Here is a 25060-nt window from a genome sequence, read left to right on the forward strand (position 1 = left end):
GATAGAAAGTCAACACGTAAGATGCGTGTGCGTATTAGACTGTGTACGTGTTGACTCTCCATCGTTCTGTCAAGACGCACACGCAAAATACGTATTAGATATGTGTCATCATCCTGACGAGACCTAAAATGTTTGTTGAACACCTTTTTTTTATACTTCTATAATACTATAATACTGTAATATATTTTAAATATTAATATTTAACCAAAATACTATTTTCTTCCCTATTAAAAATAATTTCTCTAATATATAATTTACTCTTTACTTAATTGGATGAGCTTAACCAGTTTGACACCTCTAATAAGCCGAAGCGTGGCAGTGGCAGTTAAGGGCAATTAGGAGTGAATGAATATGAATATGAATGTGATGACGATAAATCCAAAGAGAAGGAGAGGATAGTGTGTGTGGTGCCATGTGAGAAAGAGAGAGAGATATAGTCGTACTGGCAACAGTAACAGTAACAGATTACACAGAGAGAGACACACACAAGAGCCAGTGCTGATATCAGAGAGAAAAAGTGGAGCCCACAAAAGTGCAGAAGGGGGACCTCGCTCCTCAACTTGGGTTCCCCAGCCACTAGAATAGCGACACCCTGTACCCAGCTGTATCCCACCCTCTCCCCCCCCCCCTCTCTTCTCTATTCTCTTCTCTTTCCCCATTTCTTTATGCATTGCTCTCTTCAACTAATTCCAAACCCATGAACCCATCACTCCCCAACGCCACTACCTCCATGACCCTTTGCCATTTCCTTCAATAGCATTTTTCATTTTCTCTATTTTTTCTTCCCTTCTCAGTAATGGATCCTTGCCCCTTCGTCCGCCTCACCGTCGGCAACCTTGCACTCAAGATTCCCGTTGCTTCCAAACCTGCTCGCTCCCTTGTTCATCCTTCCTCTTCTCCATGTTTCTGCAAAATCAAACTCAAGAATTTTCCAGTACAGTCCGCCGTCGTTCCCTTTATTCCACCGGAGAGTAACGTCCCGGATAACCAGGTTCAGCCAATCGCTGCCACGTTTCACCTCGGAAAGCTCGATCTCGACCGTCTCGCTGGGAAATCCATCTTCGCTGGCAAGCTCTGCCTTAAAATCTCGATCTACACCGGCCGGAGAGGCACCACCTGCGGCGTCAACGCTGGGAGGCTGCTAGGAAAAGTTTCTGTCCCGCTCGACCAACTGGCCGGAACGGTGTCGAAGGCCACCGTGTTCCACAGCGGGTGGATCAGTGTGGGAAAGGAAGCCAAAGGCTCTACCGCGCAGTTCCATCTGAATGTGAAGGCTGAACCCGATCCTAGGTTCGTTTTCCAATTCGACGGCGAACCAGAATGCAGCCCGCAAGTTTTTCAGATCCAAGGCAACATTTCACAACCTGTCTTCACCTGCAAGTTTAGCTTTAGAAACACCGGCGACCGAAATCAACGGTCCAGGTTAGCACAATAGCACTTTTAGCCTCACGAATTATGAATGTGCTTGGTTAGTTAACTTAGTTTCAAACTTTGAATTCTGTTTTGATGGTCAATTTAGGGATTTTAGAACACAGTAACAGCTTTTGTTAACGTGGCGGTTATGAATTCTGTTACTCGCAGGTCGTTACAGTCGGAGGCGGGAAGTTCTAGAAGCTGGTTGAGCTCGTTTGGGAGTGAGAGAGAACGGCCTGGGAAGGAGCGTAAGGGATGGTCGATAACGGTTCATGATCTCTCCGGTTCGCCAGTCGCGGCAGCTTCAATGGTCACGCCGTTCGTCGCTTCGCCCGGTTCGGACCGGGTAAGCTGTTCAAACCCCGGTTCGTGGCTCATCCTTCGGCCCGGTGATGGTACGTGGAAGCCGTGGGGGAGACTCGAGGCGTGGCGCGAGCGCGGCGGCTCCGACGGCCTCGGTTATCGATTCGAGCTTATTCCAGACACGAACGGCGGCATGAGCGCTGCCGGAATAGTCCTTGCCGAGTCAACGCTTAGTTCAAACAAGGGAGGGAAGTTCGTCATCGATTTAAGCTCGCGCGTCGGGTCCGGCGGTTCCAACGGTCGCGCCACGCCGGGGAGCGCGACGTCGCCGGTGTGCAGCCCGAGGAGTAGCGGCGACTATGGTTACGGGCTTTGGCCTTATTGCATGTACAGAGGGTTCGTGATGTCGGCGAGCGTGGAGGGTGAAGGGAGGTGCAGCAAGCCAACGGTGGAGGTTAGCGTTCCGCACGTGAACTGCACGGAGGATGCAGCGGCGTTCGTGGCGTTGGCCGCTGCCGTTGATCTGAGCGTGGATGCCTGCAGGCTTTTCTCTCAGCGGCTGAGGAAGGAGCTGTGCCAGCAAATGGAGTCGCTTGGCTGATTCCGCATTGCGCTGTCGTTTCGTGCTTTTGCCCCCTGTCGTTTTATTCCTTTGTATTTTTTGTTCTTTTTAATTGGGGTTTTTCATTTTGAGTGAGGAGAGGGTACTAACAAACAATTTACAGGCTGTACAGGGAAAGAGAGACTAGTAGAGTACTAGAGTGCGCTCTTTGTATTCACGTGTGGCTTTTTTCTTTGATTTTCTCTCCCTTTTTTTTCGTCAATTATGGGAAATCAAGAAAAAGCTTTTTTATTTTTTTTTTCTTGTTATTACGTATATGTAATTTTTGCACAACTCTTGAACTGACTCATCACTCACGTGTGTCATAGTCTTCTATTTTTTCTAAAATGTTTTTCTGTATATATTTGGAGTCACTTTTAGCTGTAAGCATTGGTAATTTTGGAATACATTGCTTTGTTAGTACATTGATATGGATATTCATACCAATGATTCTGTTTAAGGGAAGTAAAATTTACAAGCATGAACTAGCACGGACAGACACGTGAATCTTCATTTCGAATTACTACCAAGTAGTGACTTTTACTATTCCTTAATACAGCTGTTAAAGTGGTGGTGGTGGAGTAATTAATGAGGGTTTATGGGAATGAATTTTGATTTTTTGAATAGCGGTAGTACATACGTGCGTGCAATAGGGTAATGGGGGATAGCTAGCTGTAACGCAGTGTAACGTGCGGACTCAGATTGAGTTCCGGCGTGCTTTAAGGGATATAAAATAATGAGAAATTAGGCACATAATCATATGAGTTCTTGTGGCATAACTCATGGGATTTGGAGTGGTTCGTGCTATTCTATTAATAATTGGCGGGGAACCGTAAAGTGCTACCTCCTACTCCAACCTTGACTTGCCACCAAAGCACGTATGCATTACGCACATTACTATAATACTCTAATTTTTTACTAATTTGAATTCATATCGGATTCTCTTTGGTGCACGAGCGCCAGCAAAATGAATTCATTTCAAATATGGTTTAATTATTCAAATAATTAATAATCATTACTGTGAGATGATTGGGCAGCGCATTTGTAGGGTACAGAGCATTGAGGTTGGTGGTGGCGCACTGATGTGTATGTGTGCTGTATAGGGTGGTCCAATGCATTTTTATGATATACCATACCATGCCATCACTTTTGGCACCAAACTTTGCCCACTGCCCCCAGGGACCAATCTCATATCCAAATACATATTTTAGTAGATACAACCAAAGCTTAAAAAGAAACCCACTTATAGTCAAATATTAATAACAATGCCATTTGTTTATGTCTTTATGAATGTAGCCAGAGTAGGTTTATGGTGGGTGAACATTGGTTAGTTAGGATACAATCTCTCAAGGTGAAAACTTTCACCTAAACTTATTGTCATATGTAGCCATGTAGGTTTTTTATATTGGGAATTTCTACTGATTTATTTTCAATATTAACATTGGAACTTTATTACATCTTCATCTAATTATATAGCACTACATTCCACATATGTTATAATAATAATTTTTTTAAATATTAAATGTTGACGTGACAAGACATGACATTTAATTTGTCATGTTGAATAAAAATAAGAACAAAAAATTCTAAGACTAACAATTTTTATGCCATTCAGCATTTTTAGTTATGACTGTATTTATACTAATACTATTAATTATTTATTCGAATTTTTTTTACATTAGTAAATTTGTTAGTTAATTATTAGTTGAAAATAATAAATTTTACTAACTCTATAATATTGTTGTAAAAATAAATATAACAGAGGACAAAAAACTTGTTTAAATCTTTAAGTTTACAATATCGGTTGATACTAATTAGGTAAAAACTCAAATGCAGTCGACTTCACGTGAAGTTGATAGGTGAGAGCCGTTAGATGATTTGACTGATTTGACTAAATTTTCATCTAACGGCTCTTAGCTATAAACTTCACGTGAAGTCGACTGCACCTGAGTTTTCACCTCCTAATTAATTTGAAAATGTATTTGTTCCCTAGTTAGTGTATATAGAGCGTGGTGAGACTCTAGGAAAATGAAATTTGAGAAGCATTACTATGTTAGTAAAAGGATAGGTTAGGTGAGAGAGATGTGGGGGTGAGTGAGTTGGAGAGGGCGTGTTAGGGGAGTGAAAATTGAAATTGAAGGCTTGGTAGTTAAGTATCGATCATATGGTGTGTTGTATTGTATTGTTTGTGTGTGGCATGGGTTTTGGTCCCCTTTGTGAGTGTTATGGAGGGACTTGTTTGTCACAGCCTTTTATTGGAAAGTGATGAGGTGTAATTGCAAGAGAAATAACTAATAAGGAACCATTTCACTGAACAAACACATGATCTATGTTCTCACGTGATTCAAATAGTCTCTTCTCTGCCACTGCCCACAGAAAAAAAAAAAAAAAACTAAATAGTAATACCATATCAAAATCAAATGAACCAATGGATGCAATGCTCAATATTCTTGTTGACTATTGACTTCGTCATGTGATTCACCCTGACCTTTCATCTTGGTTTTCCAATTTTTCAATAGCCAATTTTATGGTGTTTAAATTTTGTCTAATTTATTTTTTTTGTAATAAATTTTAATTTTTAAAAATTATTTATTTATATATTTTTTAAATTAAATATTAATTTTTTATTTTTTTTAATAAATAGACACTACTTTTTAAGTACTATAATATTTTTTTTTTTCAATTTATTTTGATCATTTTGTTTAGAGTATGGTGAGTGTTATTCTCCTAAATGTTAATAATAACAATTTTCGCATTGGGTACTGTTTCTGCCTAGTAAGTTTCAGAAGAGGTATAATTCGTCTAGTCTAAGGTTAAACTCGTTTTAATCTGGCAGGATAAGGTATACGTCGGCTTCCAAAGAACGGCGGCGGTGGATACCTACAAAGACACTCTAATGCTCAAGTCTGAAAGAGAGTAAGAAGAATATATATTGCAATTTAGAGTGCATAGCGTACCTTCTTTTTTTTTGTGCCTCCTCTTATATAATGGATTATGTTGTATTTTTGCCCTATAGTGTGGCTAGCTTGTTTGACCTATCCTCCCCGATTCAATATATTTCGAAGGTTGCATATAACCATCTCCTTTCTTTTCTCCGTGTTAGGATAAGGATCCCTTTGTTTTCTATTTTATTTAGCATGTTGCGGATTTATAGTATTAACGGGTATGAGCTATAACAGATGGATCATAGGCCCCGAAGCCGAATGAAAATATAGAGATAAAATGATAGTAGAGCTTTTAGTAAATAATATATCTTCATCAAGTTTGTTAGCTATAGCTGATCTGCTCGAGTAGGAGACTGATACAGAGGCTATGATTGAGTATTTAGGTACAAATGTAAAAAGTTCCTTATTTGTGGGATATAGTTTTTGGACTTCGTATTGATTTGTATTTTTGTATGTTTGCAGGTGAGGAGGCGCCAAAAACCACAGTGAGCAGTTTGCGTGCCTTTTTCAAAGCAAAAAACATGGAGAGGGAGGGATCCACTAATAATGTGAAAACTGAAGTAGGAGCCGAGGTGGACGAACCTTCTCCCCGAAAAAAGGTCAGTTATAAGATGAAGGGGATAAAGAGAAGTTGATGGATTTGACCGAGACTAAATTTGGTGATAAAGAGGTTAATCTGGGAGAAGTGAAAAGGCTTACTGAAAATTAGAAAGCTTTACATGGGTATAAAGGAGATGAAGATCTCACATCCATGTGGACTGAGCATTTTCCTTTTATACTAACATTGATGAGTATGGTTAGTTTTCTGCCGATATGAAACTTATTCACAATGTGGGTGATGTAGGAGTGGTTCAGTATTGGCATTTGTGATATTTTGAATGAATACCGCTCTAATATGTTGCATGTTTTAATTGTGGGATTTTGTGAATTGTTATTCGGTTTTGGATTGCATAGTTAGTTTGATTAGTTTCGAAATATATTGCAAAAGGTAATACCAGCTGGTTTGAATTTGATATTTGTTAATAGTTTACTTTAAAAATTTGCAATTGCTCGAATAAGTGATATCGGTTTGAACGTAGGTAATTCGTCCTATTAGTCGTACGACCTATAGGTCGGTGCGAGAATGAAAAATAGAAAATAATAATAAAGATTAGCAATTTTAAGGAATAGTGTTGTATTGATGAGGATCCTTCATGGTTAAAGAATAGGGGTGTGCCTCGTTAAAATCTCTCACGGCAAAATTCAATTTAGGGATAAAATCCAAGTAGTAGGAAAAAAAGTACATCATCTTATCCTGACATATAGAATTAGCTATAATATATCTTTAAAGAAGAGATGTTTCATGTGCTTGACAGGTTGTTGCCCTCTAATATTTGTAATTTGTATGCTCCTCGTCCAATGACCTTTGATATTCGGAATGGGCCTTCCCAATTGCGCTGAGTTTACCGTGACCTTGTGATTTTTGTGCTTCTTCTATTTTTCTGAGAATGAGATGTCCTTCATAGAATGACCTTGACTTGATCTTTTTGTTATATTTTTGAGCCATAGCAAGTTGTGTTGTGCGTTATTGAATTAATGCTTGATCTCGTATTTCTTTTATTGAGTTCAGTTCGGTGGCTCTTAGCTCGGCGTTTGCTTCATCATTGAAGATATTTGTTCAACTAGACTGATGTGAGAGACTTTAACGGGTATCATGGCCTCACAATCATATACCAATCGGAAATGAGTCTCTTTTGTTGCTGAGTATTCAGTTGTGTTATAGCTCCACGATATTTCTGGAATGAATTCGGTCCATTGTCCTTTGGAATCATCCAATTTTTTTTTCGTAATGGCTGCAATATAACTTTATTGGTAGTCTTAGCTAAGTCATTAGTCTAAGGGTGTTTTACAGATGAAAATTGATGAACAATCTTAAAATTTTGTAAAACTTGTTAAATTTTTTTAACGAATTGTCTACCATTGTTAGTGATAATGGAATGAGGTATACCGAATCTGCATATTATGTTTTTTCAAACAAAAGATATCATCTTTTTAGAATTGATTTTTGTTAAAGTAGTAACGATTAAAATTTTGACTTGACCTGGTATTTGTGGAAAAGAATCGAGGATATCTAGCCCCCACTTACTAATGGGTCAGCTTACTTCCGATGGGTGTAGCTGCTCGGCCGGATTGTGAATGATTGGGACATGACGTTGATAACGATCGCAATGTTTGACCTTGTTCATGCAATCCCTTTGTAATGTAGGCCAGTAGTATCATGCTCTAAGGATTTTAGATGTTAGGCTTCTGCCCTCTATGTGTATGTCATATACCCCCTCATGGACCTCATCCATGACGAGTTTAGCGTTGACCTTGCTTAAACATTTTAGCAAGAGTCTTGTAAAATCTCGTTTATATAGTTCAATTTCCATCATAGTGAAAAAATTGGATTGTCTTTTGAATTTTTTTTTTATCCTTGACATCTTCTGGTATTATTCCTGTTTGTAGATATTTGATGAATGGGTCTCCCCAATCAATTTTCAGTGTAATGCTCAAGACAACAGTTAGTCTAACACTGGGCTCATTTGGTGTTATTTATGATAAGCTCATCATATAAGTTTGATTCCTAGCTGTTGTTAATTTTGATAGAATATTAGTTTGAGAGTTTTGTTTTCGAAATATGTGAGATATTTCAAAATTTAAAAGGTAGGAGATAAGTGTATTTTGAAGTATTCTCACTACATGATAAATCGATTTAGTTTTACTAACTTTTTTGAGTATTACTTCCACTATGTTTCGATTTACCATGATCAAAATTCTAAATTCTTAAAAACGAAACACGTTCTCTGCTACACTATTAAATCGAATATATAGATTATAAATTTTGAGCATAAATTGAATGTGTGATTCGATGTATATGTACAAATCGAACTTAGTTATTTTAATTTACATAAATTCAAATAGAATATGTGTAACCAAATTCTAATAAGAACATGTGCGTAATTTTAAATTTTAATAATTTTATTAAAATAAATTATCGGTATTATTTTTTCCTTTTACACTATAGTCCTATAAATTATTGAATAAGATAACCCTTCAAATTTTAAAATCACAAATTAGTTAGACTAATAATCTAATATATCAACCTTTTCTAAATGAGGAAGGAAGAACTCATTTAGTGGATAAAGAATCATTTTAAATTTTTGAGAGATTATTTACCCTTTTGATTTATATGGTTCAAGATTTCGAGTGAAGAAAAAAAAAAAATCAATGCCACGATTGTCAAGGGGGTAAATGAAACTCTTGTATTAATATAGGAATGTTATTATGACATTATGTAGTACTTCATTTAAGTTATTTCAATATCTAGAATGAATTAGAACTAGTTTATTCATAAATTACATTTAATAATCCTTGAAGCTTTTTTTTTTTTTTTTTGTCAAAGTTGTAGTCATTTGATTCTATCATTGAACTACTCTTGAAATCACATAACAAGAAAATGTTTATTATATGCCAAGAAAAGTCCCGAAGGGTTGGACTAGAATATTGTATAAGGTGAAAATCCTTTTGATAAATATGTTCAAAATGACAAATATTTGATACACTCATAAAAGTTCCCCATTTCATTTCTTTCTCCCCTTTTGTTAACCTTTCTCTCAATTTCTCCATCTTTAAACTAAAAATGGGTAACCCATAAATAGAGGTGAAAAAATGTCAGTCGGTCTCTCAGAGAGATGCAGTTTGATATGTATTTAGTCTGATCTAATCTGACCTATTATAAAATAGGCACAAACTCAAATTTTTATAAAAACCTTATTATATTAATATTTAATAGGTCAGACTCAAACTTACTAATTAACTTTATTGACTTGTCAGGCATGTTAATACATAATTACATATATAAATAATTTTTTTATTATTAATAAAAAATATGAGATATTTTAAATTTATTATATTTAATTATAAATAATTCTGTATATTTTAAATACTTTAAAGTTTAAAAATTCTTATAAATATTAAATATGATATTTTACATATAAATATATTTATTAAAAAATATTTTTTTAAATAATATTTTTATTTTTATAAAAAAAATTAGCAGATCTTTTAACAGGTTTAGGTTAGGCCAAGTTTAATACTTTAAAAAAAGTCTATAACAGACTGTAGATTAGACTCAAACCAATCAACTACATAACAGACCAAACCTATTAAAAATAAAATTTGACCTGACCTAGCCTGTTTCTACTGCCCCATAAATAATCAAGCAAACATCTTAATGTATATGCCCAAAATCTATTTTTATGGGTTGTTTATCATTTTGATTCCATTCTCAGCGGAGGGAGATATTTATCCTAATAGAAATATTTGATAACTAAAATAAACGAGTAAAAAAAAATCCGAACTTGTCTTATTTAATATTTATTAATTATTATAATAATTAATAATTAATAAATACTAAATAAAATAAATTTTAATTTTTTTTTGTCTTTCTAATATTACCGTTTACTCTAAACTATTTTTCTTTTCCTTTTTTGTTTGGCTGATCAAATTAAAGTTAGGTCAATTGACATTGACTGAAGCATAAATAAAAAAATCTAGGTACTATTTTTGTTGGTAACCTTGTTTTGTAAGCATCCAACATCATTTACGGTTCCATGTCTCAGGCTTTTATTAAACAACTTGTCAATCTTATATTACAAATCTGCTCTAGATTCGTTGTATTCACATAGTACTTATCTGTTGTTAAATTTTCAATTCATAGCACAATTTTGGAACACAAATATAATCATGGAAATTAAGTAAAGTTGTTAATGAGAATTTAAAAATTAAAATTTTTATAATATTAGGAAATTAAATTAAATTTATAATCTTTTTTGTAATTTTAATGCTACTGGTTAATTACTTTTATGTAAGTAAGATTAAAACACTGAAGATAGAAAACTAACTTTGACGCAATGAAAAACATATTAATCGGTGAGATCTGTTCACCAAACAATCTGAAGCAGAAATTTATAAAGCCATGGAACATTACACAAATACTTTTTAAAATTTTATGATATGGCATGCCAGGCTGTATATAATAATAAAACAAATAATAATAATACTACTAATAATACTAATAATAATAATTAAAGCATGCAGATTAAATGAACTATTAAACCAATTTAAAAATATATCACATGTATTGATTTTTATGTTATAACTTATAAGAACTTACGGATACATATACGCTTTTTAATTTGAATATGGAAGCAAAGAAAGTGTTGGATTCGCGTATGGAGAGGAGAGATATTTTAACTCATTGTGGGATTAGAGGAAGTAGAACTCGGACTCTGCGAGTTGTGTCCCTCAAAACCTAAAAGAAAATTACCTAGAACAAGAAAAACGGAAGATCCGAATTCCACGTTTCAGATTTCAAATTTCATCAACTGCAAATCGGATCATGCGATTTGTAAAGCAAAATTTCATCACCAAAGAATTCGCATGATTCGAGTTGTTCTCCTTTTGGCTCAGAAAAAACTGTCTCACATTTTTGTTTTGTACGCCATAACTCCATATTTGAGCAGATCACACCTAAATCTTCTATATCCATAAATTTGAGCTCATATATATATAATAAAATAAAATATATCAAATTTTACAATAACTTTTTCTAATAATAAAAAATTATAAATATATTTATTTATATCTTAACAACGCCAGGCCGTGCATAACAAACACATTAATACAACATGGGGATGCTGAAGGGACGGACGAGAATCCAAAGTTTTTATGCTTTTTTTAATAATAAGGATAAATATAATAATATTATAATAACAACAAAAACTTATTTTCTTAGATAAAGTTAACGATATAGATTAAATAATATTATTAATTTTTATATGTATCATATTTACGATTAAATTATTATTATTTTTTATTTCTGATTAATAATTGCTTCGCTTAGATTAGATAGGTGTATGTGAGTATGTGCTGTTAGAAATTGAGATTTGACAAAATTTATGGTCATCTTAAAAACCGAAAAGAATAACACGTAGTCCTTGTCATGATAGAACCTGAATCCACCTCGAAAGATCTAGAATGTTGCTGTTTAAATTTAAATAGATCTAAATTAAATCATTCATTTAATTCAATACAAATTAAAAATTATTAAAATTGGATTTAAATTATTACATTTTTGGTAAGTTACATACTTGCATAGATTAGATCAGATTTAGAATCTATTTTTTGGAATTAATATTATTCAATTCAATTTAAACTATATTATATAATATAATAATATTTTTTATTATTATATTTAAAATTTTATCTATAATATATTCAATTTGTTATATATTTTTATTCTATTCAAATATTATTATTATTTAGTAAATATTTTATAAATTAAAAAAAAAATTATTTATTTTTTAAAGTAATTTATAATTTTATTTTTATTGTTATATTATTTATTTAATAATTTTAGTTTTATTTTAATTTGTTTTCAAAAACTGAATTATTCATTTAATATTTGTTAGTATATATTTTCTAGTGATTTAGGTTTTTGTGTTAAAATTTTATTAAAATATATTAGCCTTGATTATTATTTAATGGCTAGGGTTTACTTTTAAATTTTTTTTTACATAAAATATTAAAAGTTTCAGTTATGATTAGTTTATATTTTAGTTAATTTATATTTGTAGTGAATTTAGTTTTTAATAATATAACAGAATTATATTAATTATTAGTAAACACTGATAGGTTTTTTTATATTTTAATAAAAAAAATTAAAAGAAGCATCACGGCAATGCCATTTTGTGTTGAAAAAATGAGTTCTTTCTCCAACACGGCCAGTAACTAAGATTTTTTTTTAAATAAATAATATAAATATTTTAATTATTAAAATAAATAATTATAAAAATTATTACAGAAATTCGTTTTTTAATTTTTTATCTCATTTACACCGTAAATGAGATAAAATACGTGTGCATGACACGTGTATACAGTTTATTATATATCTCATTTATTTACTTATTTTATTTACATTGTAAACGAAATACGTGTTAAAATAATGTGTTTACAGTTTAAACGAAGAGAACCACTCAGATAAAGATGCTGAAAATGTCTTTTTATAAAGAGTGAACATCCAATCCAGTCCCTGTTCTTTTTCTTGATGGACATCACGGACCTTGTCCAAAAAAAAGGGACATATCGGTCCCTGTCCCATACTTTTATGAGACTTTCCGGTCCTTCCGTCATCTCCCCTGACCAAAACAGACGAAACTTGCCTACGTGTCAGTTAACGTTGCTGAGTTGGAGGTTAATAGTCTGTTAAGTTCCACGTGGCTATTAGGAAATGGACAGGGGTCGATTTGTCCCTTTTGGTGACCTAAAACTACGTCGTTTTAGTGGTCTGAGACGTCGCTATTAGGAAATGGACAGGGGTCGATTTGTCCCCCTTTGTTAAATTTATGTCATGACATATATGCCATTATCTATCAATATAGGGATGAGATTTAACATATTCATCACAGGCCATGGTTCAAATTTTACAAATTCAACACAATAATTCCTGCTTCATTCATCATCAAAAGTGTTGTTCACAACTCAACTCAGTGAAATAACAAAATTCAGCTATCAAATTCCTATACACTTGTTCTAAACAAGCTTGCAATTACAATCCCACCCAGAAATGCTAACAAATTAAACCCATACCTAATACATCTACTTTCACCCATTTTCAGTTTGCAGTAATCTAACTGATCCTCCAAACCAATTAATCTTTCCTCCAACTCATTAACTTTGTTATCCACCACATAACTATGGCCTTCCAATCGATTCTGCTTCTGCTTTGATGCCCCAAATGAGACAGCCTTGTTAGCATCCTCACCACATGAAGATACATAATCATCTAACCATGCAAAGAAGTTGCAATGCCATTTTCCAGTCTACAAAAAAGTTTAACATTTGTTATCATCTGTGGAATAGAAATTGAAAACAAAAAATTAGCTAAACTCTCAAAAACTACCTTGAATTTTGGGCAGCGAAAGAATAATCTGTCTGGATTCTTCACTGTCCCTAACATGAACAATATTGCATGAGAACCACAATAACAAATTGGGGCAACCCATTTCTTCTTCCTCGGAGCTCCAGCACTCCCACCAGAATTTAGGCCCCAGCCTGAATCGTCTCTGCTTCGTGGGTTTAATGATGAACAACGCTCTCCATTACCAATCATGGTCTCCTAGGGTTCGTATTTGGGTTGGGAGAAGAGTGAGAGATTAGCAACGTCGAATCACTTTCAAACCATTGTGTTTCAGTGAAGACTAAAAACAAAGTCGTTTTTTGTTTCTAGAACGGGACAGAACGACCCCTTACCATTCCCTAATAGCAACGTCTCAGACCACTAAAACGACATAGTTTTAGGTCACCAAAGGGGGACAAATCGACCCCTATCCATTTCTTAATAGCCACGTGGAACTTAACAGACTATTAACCTCCAACTCAGCAACGTTAACTGACACGTAGGCAAGTTTCGTCTGTTTTGGTCAGGAGAGATGACGGAAGGACCGGAAAGTCTCACAAAAGTATGGGACAGGGACTGATATGTCCCTTTTTTTTGGACAAGGTCCGTGATGTCCATCGAGGAAAAGGACAGGGACCGGATTGGGTGTTCACTCTTTTATAAAGATATTTTTTAATAATTAAAATTTAAGACATATAATCGATTAAATTGTGTTATTTTTGTCGAAATTAAACTAGACAAATTAATTTGACCGAAAAATGGTGAATTAAATTTTGAACTGGTAAAAGAGAAGAGAAAGTGGTCGAAAAGTTCGAATTGTGATCCGGAGCCTCGCTATCAACGAAATGTATATATATCTCGTTTATAGTATTAAACGAGATAAATTTAGTGAAGAGTTTCGGTAATAATTTTTATAATTATTTATTTTAATAATTAAAATATTTATTTTATTTATTTAAATAAAAAATTCTCGGTAACTATAGTCTTGGTCAGAATAAATAAAAAAAAATTAGTGAATAAATAAAAATGGGCCATAAAAATGTATTAAAATTTAATAAATTTATAGTCTTGATTATTCATATTCATAAATTCTAATAATTTTAAAAAGACTAAATATTCAAATTATTTTTTAAGTGATTTTAGATCAGATATTATAATTTAAAGAATAATTTTTAAAATTTTGTCAAATAAAAAATATTAAAAATTAAAATATTTTATTAAAATAATTAGAACGATTTTGAGTATTTAAATTTTAAACAATATGTACTCTGACATTAGTACCCAGAAATTAGAATATGTCCTCACTCTTTACTCCCCAGTCTTCACCTTCATGTTTGATTCCTAATCCCTAATTTCCTAATTGAGTGACAACAGTAACGAACATTTCTAATTCACAATCTTGCATCTTTCACAAACATCAATAGAAATTATAATTCGAGAATGAAGGCACTAGGATGGTGGCTGTTAGCAGTTGGCACTCTCCGACTTGCTTCTGTTTGGTTTGGTTTCTTCAACATTTGGGCCCTCCGCCTTGGCGTCTTCTCCAACACCACCAGTAACTAATTCTCTCTCTCTCTTAAATTAATTTCTGTGAATTCACTGAAATATGAAGGCATTCATGTTATCCATGTATCTGCTTATGTTTGTGTAGTTCCTTTTGCATGTTTGAGATTCAGACATATTTTGATTTTGTTACTCCGAATCGTGTAAGAAGTGAATGTAGGAGATTTACTGTAAGCATTGTATATGAATTTGAATAAAATTGAGATCTTTCTAGTTTTGTGTAGGATATATTTTGAATTTATTGAACCGAGCTCTTTACATATATCCAAGAAAACATCATTTTTTCTTCAACTTTTCCACTTTTATAAACAATGAGATATTTTTTTTCTGTTCCATTTGTTCACTCAGCTACATTATGAGATGTATTTATAGAATGATTAATTAGTTAATAATAACAATTAAGTGCTAGTTAGTTTTTTTTTTTTTTTCCTTATTAACACATGTATGCATATATACAATGTACTCTTGTATACTATTTCTTAAAATTTTCATAGAGAACTTGAAGAAGATTATATAGGAGTACATTTTATATATATACACACTAACAAGAGAAAAAAAAAATATAACTAACTAGTACCTAATTGTTATTATTAACTAAATGATTATTTTATAAATACATAATCTAATACATAACGCAAGTCATAACCGGATTTTAGGCATTTGTTTATATGATTTTACGTTTTCTAGGCACTTAGATTTCATAGTTATGCTAATCTTGATGCTACCCTGCATTGCATTACAAAATGAGAAAATATGGTTTTGGAATTTAATTGTTCTAACCAAAACAAGAAAACAATAATTCTTTTCCAATTTCAATACAGTGGGATTTGATTAAACAAGGAAACAAATTTGATTTCGTAGTCAAAACAGTGAATCTAAGAAAGTATACTTCCTCCGGTTCCCCTCTAGTATATGTTAGGATAACGTATCTGAACGCTTTATATATTGCAATCTTTTAGCAATGTAGAGAGGGGGATGAAGAAAACTTAGCAGGGTATCGAATTGGAATGAAATTAGTTTTACTTGCCATTCTTCTAAAGCTTGGCTGAGTGTCTTTACTAGGCGCAATGACGATGGTTTGTTCTCAAGTTGATCTTGAACTAAAGGAAATTCAATAAGTAATTATGATCTTTAAGTTGTTTTACACTTATTTTAGCTTTTATATTAAAGATAATCTCAATTCTCATATGGTAGAATACTAATGTAATATACTTTTAACTCCGAGCACTGATAAAGAGTTTGTTAAATTTGTATAGTGACTGAAGTTCATGGACGCACATTTGGAACTTGGACACTGTTGACCTGCACACTTTGCTATATCTGCGCATTCAACCTTGACAATAAGCCCATTTACCTGGCTACTTTCTTATCATTTATCTATGCTCTTGGTCACTTTGTCACTGAATACTTTATTTATCAAACAATGCAGATTCAAAATCTGTCTGCTGTTGCCTTTTTTGCAGGTATGATAAATTTCATTATCTTTTTCCACTGAAATTTTACTTGTAGTCAAGGTTATCAAACTCGAGAGTTCACAATAACTTTGTGAAGTTTATAGGTAGTCTTGAATGGTAAAACTAAACTCAGAAACTCGATTTGGATAACCTTGCTTGTAGTTGTAGGAACTAATTGCTACTTTTGGAGCTAATTCTTTTTGCTTATTATTTGCCTCCTAACTTCATTTTACTGACAGGAACATCGATTATGTGGATGCTATTGCAATGGAATTCGCATGGGAGAGTGCACTTGAAGCATTCTTAGAAAGGATTAGTGAGCAAAGAGACAAGTCAAGTGAGATCATGTGATTTTTAAGGTTGTTTTGAATTCTTTGATGTATTGTTAGTTATGAGCAGTAATGTTAGTTTCACAATTACTGCCATTGAACATTACCATTCACAGTCCTTGGCATCAACATGTGGTGAAAAAAGGGGACTTTTAAATTAAATAAACAACCCTCTTCTACTTTTAGCAAATACGCAGGACGGATTTAGAGGGGGCGAGTAGTGGCCGAGGCCACTCCAAAATTTTAAGAACCTATATTTATATATGAGATATGTGTTTAAAAAATAAAAAATATTATGTAATTTAATAATTTTATAAGTATTATTTTTTACTATGTGATGGATTTATGTTTTAATTATTTAATTCACTAATATTTTTTACTTAACTTATTTAATATCATACCCTCAAGTCTTTATACCTTTTAAATTAGTTTTTATATAATAATCTCTATATTTATTTTTTATATTAATATATTTAACATTTATATTATTATATTAATAATGACTTACGTAGTTATATTTTGGTAATCACATTATGTACTTTAGATATTATTTTCTTGTAAAAAATACTCATTTTTTTTTAAATTTATGTTGTTAAAAGAAAATTTTTTATAAAGATATCTTATATCTTGTATTTTATAAGGGTACTGTATCTTTTAAATAAGTAATAATTTATAATTTATTTTCAAATTTTTGAAAGAATTAATTTTAATTAATACGATATGTGATAATTTTTAACTAAACACGCTATAAATTATTGGTATTTTATAATTTTATAATGCACTATTGATATTGTTATATTTTTTTATGTAATTATCATATCAAAAATAAAATTGTAAAAAAAATTATAATTATATATATATATATATATATATATATATATATTAATAAATCTTTTAAAAAACTAACTCTAATAACTATATGTTAATTATTTTTAAGGAAGGAAAAAAATTATCTAAAATTCGACCCCTTCATATTAAAATTTCTGGATCCGTCCTGAAATATGTAGTTTGCATAATTAATCTAACAATTCTTAGATGCTCTCAACAAAATACATCATAAATTAATTGGAAAGAGTTTATTTACTTTGAAAAGACTTGAGAATGACTCAAATAAATCAGGCAAATCCTCTATTCAATGATTTCAATCTTCCAACCTAAGTACTTCGTGTAATGTTTTTTTGGGTCAGGCTTCGCTTAATGTTCTCACAATAGGTTTATAGTTTTTGGACAGGGATTAAGAGGCCCAACATACAAATTTGTTGTATTACTTTACCATTAAGAGCAATTAATTGGGCTGATTTTAATATAGAAAACACCGATTTGAGGCCCATATCAAAAACCAACACTAACCCACCCTCTGCCACGGTGCTCCTACCGTTTTTTCCCTTGGGCCTTTAGCCCGTGGTTTACCAAAGAAAAAACAATTTTTTTTCAATAATTGTTCAATATAAATATATCACAAAATAAATATTGCCATTGTTTCTACTATATTCTGTTTATAACAATAATAATAATAATAATAATAATAATAGTTATTGTGAATGACTAGAGAATTCTAAAACACCTTTAGGTTACTAAAATGGTAAATCTTCAAACTATTAGTCTTTGTTAAGCAATTTAGCAGCGGTAACAAATATCTTCAGGCTATTTGCTAGAAAACTTATTATTATTATTATTCAACTATATATTGTGATTTTATTTTGGTCAACAAATATATATTACGATAAAATTAACATTCTAAACACATTAATCTTATGCTGGTGTTTGCCACCAGTTCTTATCATCTAATGTGGATAAATAATTTAATTAAATTTTTAAAAAAATAATTTATAAATAAATTATTTTATGTTTAATTTTTTAGTTCTAAAATATTTATTTTAAAAGAAGAGTGATGAAAATTTTTTTATAAATAAAATAGATTTTTCAAAAATTATAAGTTGGTTTTGAACATTACACATAACATTAATATCATAACATTTAACACAATTGATTTAATAGTAGTGTGATAAAATTTGTTAATGTATATCTTTTTTGGTTGCATAAGAAATTTGAAACACTCCTCCACTTTGACCAAGGCACTTGAATTTTATAATTTACATCATCTTCTAAATTTTCATTATGTTGTTATACAATCAAAATATTTAAATCTCTTAAATAGTAATATACATTTAAACAGAAGTATAGAGAGTTTAAATTAGATTCATATTTTATCCCATAAATACAGCAGCCGCACTAAATCACTACCATATATCTAACATATAACATGTGGACATAATACTTTTCTTATACTCTTCCAAAATATAATCTCCAAAACAAAAAAAGACAAAAATACTAAAATAAATAAAATTTTAAGTATTTATCATCTTTTTTACCAATAACATGTTCTTGACAGATTAAAGTAAAATTCAGTAAATATCTTTGGACAATATGACATAAATCATTGTCATGCATTAAACATGAAAATGATTTCTATATATTCTCATTTTGTTATTATTTGCATATACAAAAGATGAATATTGAATTACCTTTAGTTTGACACAAGTCAAATTTAAGTGTTGGGGTGATTATGGGTAGCGGATACTGGATTATCCATCCAAATTCGAACCAAATCAATTAAATTAGTTCTGGAACCAACGGATAATTAGGTTCAATTCGAACCAAACCAATGATCTTTGTTAGTAATTAGTTCGGGTATCGGTTTTGAGAGTGCAGAATCCGAACCAACCCGCGAACCCGATCATATATTAATTAAATAAAAAAAATATATATGACTTTTTCATTAGACAAAGATTATTCACTATTTTAGTTTTTAATATATTTGGTGTTTAACATGTTTAGATTCTTTCTATTGATGTTACATGTTTATTGTACTTGTTGAATTTTTAAGATAAAAATTTGATCTTTTTTATGAATTTTAAAGTTATCGGAATTCAATTATCCGAACCGAACGAATCCATTCTTAATCAATTTGGTTTGATTCGAATATATATACAAAAAAATATAAATCCAAACTAAATCAAACCAAATTAATTATATTTTGATCGGTTCAATTCTAATTTTACTATCAACCCGAACCAAACCCACCCGCTCACCTCTATTTCAGTGCCATATATATGTATCATTCTGATTCTGATAAAATCAAATAATGCCTTGTCAATGAAGTAAAGAATTAGAATTTAATCCATTTCTAGAATGATTAGAGCTAAGCACAGCATGTTCTGTTTTAGTAATAATCCATGAATTTGAAAAAGAAGAGTATTCTATTTCCACAGGTAACATTAAACACCTGTGTTTTTTTCTCTTTGACTTTGACCTTGATCTTGCAACAAGTTTTGTTTTTCAATGATTTCTTCTTCATCTTGGATTTCCTCCTCCTTCTCTTTATCTTCTTCGTCAATGAGGTCTTCTACTTCCTCATGTTCTTCCTCTTCAAGTCTTTGGGGTTTGCTCTCTTCTGTATCATCGATCAGTTCGTACGGATTCAAAACTTTTCTTCCAAGCTTTGCGACTTCATCATGACGAGGAGAATCATCATGCGAGTGGTGGAGTTGGTAAATCAACCAGATAGCAACAACAATCAAAGTAAATATTTGAAAACCCTGCTTTACCTTGAAGCTTTTAGTCCTTTGATTTCTGCTACTTGGTGATTGCTTCAACATGGTTTTTAACTTTAGAATCTGTGTGCGAAACATAAGGCAGATAGATTATGAAAAATATAATTGGAAATGAAACATAATAACTAACCGAAGAAAATGAGGAAGAATGATAGAAATAGAATACATGCCTCAATGAGGGAGTGAGTGAGTGAGTGAGTGGATGAAAAGAAGATGTGGAAAGCTCGTGAGTGACATGAGAGTCACGGGGCAGCCACACATGTATGTACGTGCTGCTTGCTTCAACGTGGCAATACGGCGTCGTTTTGCCTCCTTCTCATGAGAGAGGCTATTTATTACAGGTTGTTAACCAAGATTTTCAATATTTAATGCATGTGCCGCGCCATACTTGCAGTCATGATTTCATTCTTCTATTCTTACATCTCGTCTCTGGATAATATTCAATTTGGTGTTTTAATTTGTATATAAATTTTAATTTAATCTCTAATATTTGAATTGCCTCTATTTAATTTTTAAACTTTACGAATATGATTTACATTAGTCATTGAGATCATTTTCAATACACAAACATTAACAGAATATTAACGTAGATAATCGAATATCACGTTGAATTCTGTATTGAGGATTGTTAGGGGCCAGTAATTTTTGTGTTTTGTAAGTATCAATTGGCCATCAATAGTATATTTAATGGTGTGAGATTACATTTAATGGTGGGAGATCACTCACTCTTTCTTTAATGGTTAAATGCTGGCCACAAAATACAAAAGTTACTGCCCCTAAACTTTTTCTTTATGTATTTATTAAAACTTTTTTTTCCTAAAACAAGTAATCCGGCGTTATTTTTGAGCTATTTGAGCGTCAAAATCAAATGACATCGTTTTACAAATTCTGACATGATATTTGGTTGTCCATGTCAACGCTTCACGTTTTTATGCTAGAAAATTTTTAGGATTAATATGAATCATGTTTGCAAAGTTTTGAAATTAAAGAAATGCAATTGAAACTTCAAAGACTAAATTAAGGCTTGCATGCAAATTCAAGGACTAAATTGAGTATTAACTCACTGATAAATTCACATTTTATGGTATTTATTTGCTTTAAATGAGTAGAATCTGTCGACTTTTTTTACGTTTATTCATTGAAATAACATAGTTTTGTGAATTTCTCCTAATTATGCTTAATGATTAAAAACATTCTTTTTAGGCTCTTAAATTACTAAATTTAATTCACTTTAATGAAGTGTGGAGTTTCTCATGGTCATGCGCACGCATGCCTTATACGTAAGCATGAATCCCAAGCTGCGCGCACGCATCCCTTGCGCGTATGCATCTTTTGCATGAATCCCAATTTGCACGTACACATGACAAATGGGTCATCGAATGGAAATCCAGGGTTGACAGGATGTGGAAGTCTGCTGAGAAATAGCCATAGAAGATGGCTGGTGGGGTTCATGGTGAATTTGGGATGCTGCACCACTTTTTAGGCAGAGATTTAGGGAGTTTGCAACGCGTTGAGAACAACCTGGGATTTGGAAGTTAGACATTTGATACTGTTAACGGACTCCATGATCATTTATAGGATTTTGTCAAAAAGAAAAAAAAAACACCCTAATGCTAGCATAAGGAGAATTGAAAGATGGTTTCAAAAAGATTAAGACGTCAAAATCACACACACTTACAAAGAAGGTAAGAAAAATGTGGACTGGTTGACAATAAAAAGCTTGAAGATGAAATTTGGTATCACTTTATTAATATTCTTTCAATAGGGATAAGAACTCTTTTAGTTGATGATGTAAGAGGGGTAAATAGTTCCCGTTTAGTTTCTGAGATGTAAACTCTTGGTTTTCTCTTTTGGGGCATTAGCCCTCCTTTTTTATAAAAAAAAATGTGGAACTACTCAAAAGGTGGTTATTGACCCCACCTCTACACTTATAAATAAATACCTTGACATTCTTAAGTATTTTTTGAACTCCAATCTACTAAAAACTTGCCTAAAATCTTTATTAACTTAAGTATCAGAATCTCTTGCAGGTACCCCCCACCTCCTTCACCCAGACGTTGAACGACAGCACCTTAGCACTAGAAGACGCTGGACACAACTCCTAAAGGGAGTTGGACCTCACATTCAGACCTAAATTACTGTTTCAAATAACCTCCGAAACACATATATTCTAGTTGTGCTCACTTAAAAAAACATTAAATAAAACCATATGCAAAACTTATAAATTATAGGGATAAGTATTGTTTTGGTCCCTAAAGTTTAGTGTCAAAATCAAATTCGTCCCCAACGTTATTTTGGATTTAAAATCGTCCCCAACGTTATTTTTTGTATTAAAATCGTCCTTTTGACTTTTTACGGACAAAAATACCCTCCACCACCACCACCATCTCCCTTACTCCCACCAAATACCAATAGTCAGATTCAAGAATACAATATTCAACACCAACAATAACACATTATTCAAATTCAAAAACAACAATATCAATTCAACAACAAAATCAACACATAACAACAATAAAATCAGAAAAATAACAGAAGCAGATGCAGAAGCAGAAGCCGAAGCAAACGCAGAAGCAAAAACAGAATCGGAAGCAGAAGCAGAAGTAAAAGCCGAATCAGAAGTAAGGGCGAGTCGCGGGGCTGGCGAGCGGGAATTGCCGCGCTGCAAGGGCGACGGTGAATCGCGGCACTGCGAAGGCGATGGTGAGTCGTGATGGCGATGGTCAGGCGCGGCGAGACTTCCTTCTCTCTGAAGACGCCGGACACAACTCCTAAAGGGAGTTGGACTTCACATTCGGACCTAAATTACTATTTCAAATAACCTCCGAAACACATATATTCTTGTTATTCTCACTTAAAAAACATTAAATAAAACCATATGGAAAACTTATAAATTGGGGTTAAGTATGATTTTGGTCTCTAACGTAGAGGTCGAAAATTTATTTCTTCCCTGATCTTTTTTTCGCTACAAAATGGCCCCAAAGTTTTAACTTAGTTTTAAAACCGTCCTTCGGACCAAAATGCCCCTTCCTCGTCTTCCCCAAAATCAAGCACAAGCACAAGAACAAACAGAAACATAACAAGAAGCAGCACCAACAATGAATCAACAATGTAATCAAGCAGAAGTAGGAGCAGGACGACAACAACAACAACAACAACAGTGAATCAACAATGGAATCAAGAAGAAATCGGAGCAGGAGCAGGACAACAACAACAACAACAATGAAACAATATAATCAATTAGAAGCAACCAGAAGCAATAATAATAAAAAATCAACAACATAATAGAAGCAAAAGCAGAATGGAAGCAGAAGCCGACGAGCCACCCGAAACCGCCATCACAGCGCCGCAACCCTTTTCTCTCTTCGTGCTACCCTAGCGCCACCGTCACAACGCGACCTCTTCTCCTCCTTCGACTCACCACCGAAGCCTCCCCTTGTTCTTGCCTCGAACCAGAACCCACCGCCATCGAGCACCTCCGCCTAACGCAGAGGAGCAGCAGTGAGATCCAGCCACCGAACGACGACGAATAGTGGCGGCAGATTGAAGCGGCGAGATTCTTCCCCATTTATCCCCCGCGAATCCCTTCCCCCTTTCCCCCTTTTCCCCTTCCCTGTTTTTCCCTTATTCAACGTTTTTTTTATAGTTAGGGGTATTTTTGGAATAAAAATAAAAAATTTGATAAAAGGACGATTTGAAAATAAATTAAAACCTTCGGAACTATTTTGTAGCGAAAAAAAGGTCAAAAACAAAATAAATTTTTAACTTCTACGTTAGAGAACAAAATCGTATTTAATCCTGTAAATTATATAACTAGATCATTACGTGTAGGACACATACGTGTCCGTCTGGTCCTGGGCCTGGGTACATAGAATGAAGAATTGGATATATTGAATTTTTCCCCTTGCGTTATAAAATGTCTAATGCTTATTGTTTACATTAATCTTTGAGCTACCACTTTGCCTCCAACCGTTCTAACATCACATCACCGACAGCCTATTCATATACTAATTAACTTTCACAATCATGCAAAGTGGTAGAAAAAATTCTAAAAACCTTACAAAAGCCTGCAACAGCCAACATATTCTGAGAGTATAAACATGTAAGTTTATAATAATAATAATAATAATAATAATAATAATAATAATAATAATAATAATAATAATAAAAAATTAATAGGTAGATTCGCTGCAACATGATGAATCAATTCAAATCTTGGTAGCAATATTATTTATTGTAACCTTAAAACGTGAACTATTACTTAGCTATATAATAACATCAATCAATTAATATTTTTCATTGATTGTGATTACAAAAAAGAATCTATCTAACTAAAAATAGATTATTTATTCGTGAGAATGTTTACTTGACTTATATTTATTTCGTCTACTTAACATGGGCTTTAACAGAATAATTTATCGAGATAATACTCAATTTTGTCCCTGAACTTACACGCGAGTTTCAATTTAGTCTTTGAGATTTCAATTGTTTTTATTTAGTCCCCAAAATTTATAAATGTGCCTCATATTAGTCCCTGAGACCATTTTTAGTATAAAAACGTTAATAGAGCGCTGTTGTAGACTATCACATGTCACGTTAAAACTTGTAAAATGATGCAGTTTTAATTTTGACATTTAAATAGCTCAAAAAACGGCATTGTATTACTTATTTTGTTAGGTAAAATTTTAATAAACACCATTTAGGATGTTGTTTTTAGGTCATTTGAGTGTCAAAACCAAAACGACGTCATTTTACAAAGTTTAGTGTGGCATCCAGCTGTCACGACAGTGTTTCATTAACGTTTGTACGTTGAAAATTGTTTCAAGGACTAACATGAGTTATGTTCACAAAGTTTAG

At 32.6% G+C, this 25060-nt stretch overlaps 2 protein-coding genes and 1 long non-coding RNA gene across 4 annotated transcripts; 2 read left to right on the top strand and 1 right to left on the bottom strand.

The window, feature by feature from the left end:
• The first annotated feature begins 391 nt into the window (after positions 1-391).
• LOC107606264 (formin-like protein (DUF1005)) lies at positions 392-2742 on the top strand. Its single transcript, XM_016308301.3, has 2 exons — positions 392-1422; positions 1582-2742. Exons 1-2 carry the CDS (start codon positions 797-799, stop codon positions 2315-2317), a joined length of 1362 nt encoding a protein of 453 aa, XP_016163787.1. The 5' UTR covers positions 392-796; the 3' UTR covers positions 2318-2742.
• An 11773-nt stretch (positions 2743-14515) lies between these two features.
• On the top strand, positions 14516-17722 carry ERG28 (ergosterol biosynthesis protein). Of its 2 annotated transcripts, XR_015892149.1 has the most exons (4): positions 14516-14798; positions 16063-16269; positions 16500-16681; positions 17625-17722. XR_015892149.1 is itself a non-coding variant. In XM_016308302.3 (3 exons), exons 1-3 carry the CDS (start codon positions 14684-14686, stop codon positions 16565-16567), a joined length of 390 nt encoding a protein of 129 aa, XP_016163788.1. In that variant the 5' UTR covers positions 14534-14683; the 3' UTR covers positions 16568-16779. The 2 variants fall into 2 exon arrangements, 1 of the variants encoding a protein (XP_016163788.1); XM_016308302.3 differs by lacking the exon at positions 17625-17722 and having other exon boundaries at positions 14534-14798; positions 16500-16779.
• Positions 17723-19960: 2238 nt separating this feature from the next.
• Positions 19961-20503, bottom strand: LOC110264430 (uncharacterized). Its single transcript, XR_002350594.2, has 3 exons — positions 20374-20503; positions 20198-20266; positions 19961-20097 (listed from the first exon to the last, which is right to left on the bottom strand). It is a non-coding gene; the product is annotated as an uncharacterized LOC110264430 (long non-coding RNA).
• Between the last annotated feature and the right edge of the window lie 4557 nt (positions 20504-25060).

This window comes from Arachis ipaensis, chromosome B7 (assembly GCF_059453495.1).
Source record: "Arachis ipaensis isolate K30076 ecotype BB chromosome B7, ASM5945349v1, whole genome shotgun sequence".
Classification (NCBI taxonomy): domain Eukaryota; kingdom Viridiplantae; phylum Streptophyta; class Magnoliopsida; order Fabales; family Fabaceae; genus Arachis; species Arachis ipaensis.